The sequence below is a fragment of the Cyprinodon variegatus genome, unplaced genomic scaffold, assembly GCF_000732505.1.
Source record: "Cyprinodon variegatus isolate N-32 unplaced genomic scaffold, C_variegatus-1.0 Scaffold821, whole genome shotgun sequence".
Lineage (NCBI taxonomy): Eukaryota > Metazoa > Chordata > Actinopteri > Cyprinodontiformes > Cyprinodontidae > Cyprinodon > Cyprinodon variegatus.
In genome coordinates this window covers 59,368-64,033 of record NW_015151274.1, presented here as the reverse complement: position 1 = coordinate 64,033, position 4,666 = coordinate 59,368, and the positions used below count along the sequence as shown (strand labels likewise).

At 40.8% G+C, this 4,666-nt stretch overlaps 1 protein-coding gene across 1 annotated transcript in view; it reads left to right on the top strand.

The window, feature by feature from the left end:
* The window catches only part of nrn1 (neuritin 1), an 8,616-nt gene extending 6,316 nt beyond the window's left edge, over positions 1-2,300 (top strand). The window contains exon 2 of the mRNA XM_015396791.1: positions 2,015-2,300. Within this exon, the coding sequence (XP_015252277.1) occupies positions 2,015-2,243 (229 nt within the window). The 3' untranslated portion in view covers positions 2,244-2,300. The remainder of the gene's footprint in view (positions 1-2,014) is intronic.
* Positions 2,301-4,666: the final 2,366 nt, after the last annotated feature.

The window sequence follows — 4,666 nt, the reverse complement described above, 5'->3', positions numbered from 1 at the left end:
ACTGAGAATCTCAGCCAGCAGAATGTTACTTTATCTTTACACATTTGACACTAAAACAGACACATCTATTCTCCAGATAAAACAGGACATAATCTGTCTAATTGCAGCCCAAACATACAGCCATGACCCGATGATTATCTCGAGGCATCACTCACCTTAGCATGCTGGATGCTTGAAACTGAAGGTAAAGCTGGTTGCATTGTTGCCATATTACCTATTTGCTCTGTCCTCAGTAGGAGGGCAGTTTAATATTATAAAGAGTCACGGTTTCGACTCAGACTCTATTCATCAACAGAACTAGGATCCAATTCATGTTTTAAAATATACAGACAGTAGTTAGAGAATTTAGTTTGTCCATTAATTCCTTCTGTTCTGCTTATCCGGTGTCGGGTCATGAGGGTAGCAGCTTCAGTAGGGAGGCCCAGACGTCACTTGGGCCATCTCCTCCGGGGGAAACCCAAGTTGTTCCTAGGCCAGCCGAGAAACAGCGCCTCCAGTGTGTCTTGGGTCTCCTTGTGGGTCTCCTTCCGTTTGGACGTACCTGGAACACCTCACCAGATGCCCGATCCACCTCATCTGGCTCCTCTCGACCTCACCTATGGTCATGACTAAAAGCTCATGACTATAGATGAGGGTAGTAACATATTGCCCAGTATATTGATAGCTTTGGCTTCTGGCTCAGCTCTCTCTTCACCAAAATTGACCGGTAGAGCGCCCACTTCACATCAGACGCCGCACCAATCCGCCAGTCGATCTCCCGCTCCATCTTCCCCTCATTCGTGAACAAGACCCCAAGATACTTAAACTCCTCCACTAGGGGCAGTACATCCTCCCCAACCCGGAGAAGGCACTCTACCCTTTTCCGGCTAAAGACCATGATCTTGGATATGGAGTCACCGATCCTCATCCCGGACGCTTCACATTCGGCTGCTAACCGCTCCTAGACACTTCTAGATCTAACCACATTATCCGATAATAGGTTTTGGTTTTAAACACACATTGAAGGCACTTGAGCTGTGTTAAATGTTAAAACCAAATAATGGTGTTAGAATATTATTCAGTCTAAAATGTACCTTTAACATTTAAGAAACCCTTAACCAACCTTAAACAGAGGTTATGGACTATCAAAAACCTACAATGCAGCAATTGAGTTTACTTTGGAGGACCAGAATGTTCACATTTTGGACAAAGATGACAGGTGGTTTGAGAGGGGCGTGAAGGAAGCCATCTATGTTAGGAGAGAAAAACCAACCTTAAACAGAGGGGGTGGATTTTAGGTTTCAAAAACCTACAACACAGCAATAGAGTCCGTTCTTCCCCGCTATCATCGTAACCCCAACCCCAATAGAGGGGACCAAAACATCTCGCCTGTTTCAGCCAGGCCAACACTTCACTCTAATGACCGTCTTTCAGAGACATAGACAGGTATGGGGTATTACAGGCCGACAAAGAACTGAAACAAACCCAGTTCCAAGGGGTTGACCCACTCGCCCAGTTCAATTTGCATCTTTTCTAAACAAAAAAAGGCTTGAATTTGGTGCACTCTACAAAGCCTAGATCTCAACGCTATTTCTGACATTTTGAATTGAAAAAGCTTCCTGGATGGGAAGTGTCTTCAAAGTTGAAACAAAGTCCTTTGGATTGTTTTTTTTAACCTTTTTTTGGTACGACTATGACCTGGATGACTGCAAATCTTCATCAGCTTAACTGGTGACGTAAAAAAATGCAGTAGCCCTGTGCATAGACAATGTTCTGGTGAGTCAACTTTACTCAGGAAAAAAGTGTTTTTGTTTAATGTGGAAGGTAAATATGGCTTAGAAACTTCAATGCTCTGGAGTTTTGTTGGAACATATTAACTAGATGAAGTTCATATGGTTTTTCACGGCTAGATTTTGGAACAGCTACCACTCTTGGCTCTGCTTCCTGACTAGTTGATGAATTCCGTTTAGAAGAAGCCTCCCACTTCTGTCAAAAGGCCTGTGGTGCTGATCATTACTGTGTTTTCTCTTGCCAGATACTGGGATAACTTCCATTCCTGTGCCACGACGGCACTGGCCGACTGCCAAGAGGGAGCAACGGACCTCTGGGAAAAACTGAAAAAGGAGTCCCGCAGCCTGAATTTCCGTGGGAGTTTGTTTGAACTCTGTGGCGGAGGCAACGGAGCGCCCAGATCCGCCGACGCCAGGGGCCTCAGCTTGCTCTTAACCGCTCTGCCTATCATACTGACTTGGCTGGCGTTTTAACCCATATGAGAAGAAACAGAAAGCGAAAGAAATGAAACACAAGAAAATATGTCCAACTAAAAAAAAAAAGAAAACAAAATCTAAGAAAAAGTGATAGCTAAAGCTCCATACTGAAACACAACCTCCAGGACGTCACAGGAAAACACACCCCGTTGGATTTTTACAGCCCGGTTTGCCCAGTGGGATCCTGGAGAGCTCATCCAATCACACGCAGCCTCACCCAGAGGTCAATAACATGAAATATTCAACACGCCGATGACCTGAAATGAAGACGATAACATTTGGATGGAAACTTACAATTGTGGAATGACTTAGTATTAAAGGGAGCCATGCATTATTGATGTATAGTAGGCTAGGGCTTGACAGCATTATGTGACGACTGGGTGCTGACACAGTATCAGGCTATATGCTAGAGATCCCGTATAGCCTAAGGTACTAATTCATGTGCAATGCGAAATCAAGTTTAACTCCACAAAATGAATAAGACAAGCCAAGGCGTCCGGCCCACCTCTGACCCGTCGCCTCGTTTTCAATAAGGACAGATTTTCTTTTTTTTTTTTCTTAATGGCACCAAGTTGACCCTGCTGACCATGTAGATGTGATGGAATGATTGCATAATGGTGACATTATTGTGTTAGCGGTTAATGTGCAGAGGCCACGGTCACACCAGCCATGAAGACGCCATGATGGATGACAGAGACGCTTTTGCTAGATGTCCCAATCTGCAGGTTGGCTTTTGCAGACAGCAAGAAAAGCTGTTGAGACCGTATTTATCTTTGACCTGAGCAGCATTACTCACATTCCATTATGAGACCATCGTCACTGCAAAAAATTTAATTATGAGTCATTTTCTTCTTACAATAAGTGCATTTTTTCTTGAATTGAGGAAACTAGAGAGAAACTTTGCCAATGGAACAAGACAATTTTCATTTAAAATAAGAAAAAACGGTCGCCTTGCTTTAATTCAAGTGCATATTATCTAATTATCTTATTTTAACTGTAAAAAATCAACTTTCACTGGCAGATCATCGTATTTAGCTGCTCAAATGAATGGAAAATACACTTAATTTAAGACATTTTTGCTAATTTCTAGATGGTTTTTTCAGTGATCGCTGTAAATTTATGTTACTGCACTGGAAAAACGACCTATAAATAAGTAAAATATTTACCTAAATTAAGTGTATTAACCCTTAATTTGAGTTGGTAAATGACATAATTTGCCAATGGAATGATTATTTTTACTCTTAAAATAAGATAATTAGATATCATGCATTTGAAATAAAACATTGCAATTGTGTCTGGTTCCATTGGTAAAATGTCTCTTTTATCTCCTCAATTCAAGAACAAATGCCCTTATTTTAATTAAAAAAAATGATTTATCTAGATTAAAATTTTTTCCAGTGTTTTATTTTACATTCAGTTAAGATTCTTTACTGAAGCTGAAATGATATAAACTTCATTCTGACCATGAATCTCTTAAAGGCGCAGGGGCGTGTATGGTTTACCTGTGATTAAAATCAAATGAATCTGCATGAAATCAGCTAAAAAATGATCAAAATATTTCAGGAAATGGGCATTAAACCATAAAACTATCATATTAATATGAAATATTAGAAAATTCAAGTTTGTGAGTTTGAAGGAGTTCAGGATATGCGGATCAAACCAAAGCATAGTTGGGCTAGGTTGTTTATTTACACTATTTTTCTTTTAATTGATTCCTAAGTACGGAAGCCCAGAGTGGCCATACTTGACTTGTTTTTTTTTCCTTTACCTTCCTGAGATAAGTATCTCGTTATCACGGTTAAACCATTAATTGTTTTCTTCAGATAAGAAGATAATTATCACGAGAAAACTGTTAGTGATTTATTGAGATAATGAGATCATTAACCCGTCTGAGCGACAGCCCTGGATTCCCAGTCCATCCATGCCTGCGGGGCCCGTAGTTTTGCAGCCGCGGTGCCACATGTACGCAAATAGTCCGTTTTTTTAGTTTCCTGTTTCTTTCCACTCATTGTCAGGTCATGGTGGATGATTGGATCGCATGAAATACAGTAGAAACAATTCTGTTTTTTAATGAAAATCTTTAATCTGGACTGATTTTGGGGGTTAATGCATTTTATAGCTGTTACAGGCGGAACACCGGGGCTGCTCAGAAAACATCTGGTGGAAGCAAATCATTAAACCAACAACGTCGTCTCGTTACCTAAAGGTTAAAAACAGGATTATTTATTACAGAATTACACACAGGCTGCCATGACTTCTACCAGCTAATGCGGTACTGAAGGATGGAATCCGTTTTAAAATACACCAATTATCTCGTTATCACGAGAAAACGGCTTTTGTTACCTTTAAATAATTAAACCCCGGTGAAAAAGTATCGGAGGAACAGGACCGCTCTGGGCTTCCGTAGAGAAACACTTTTT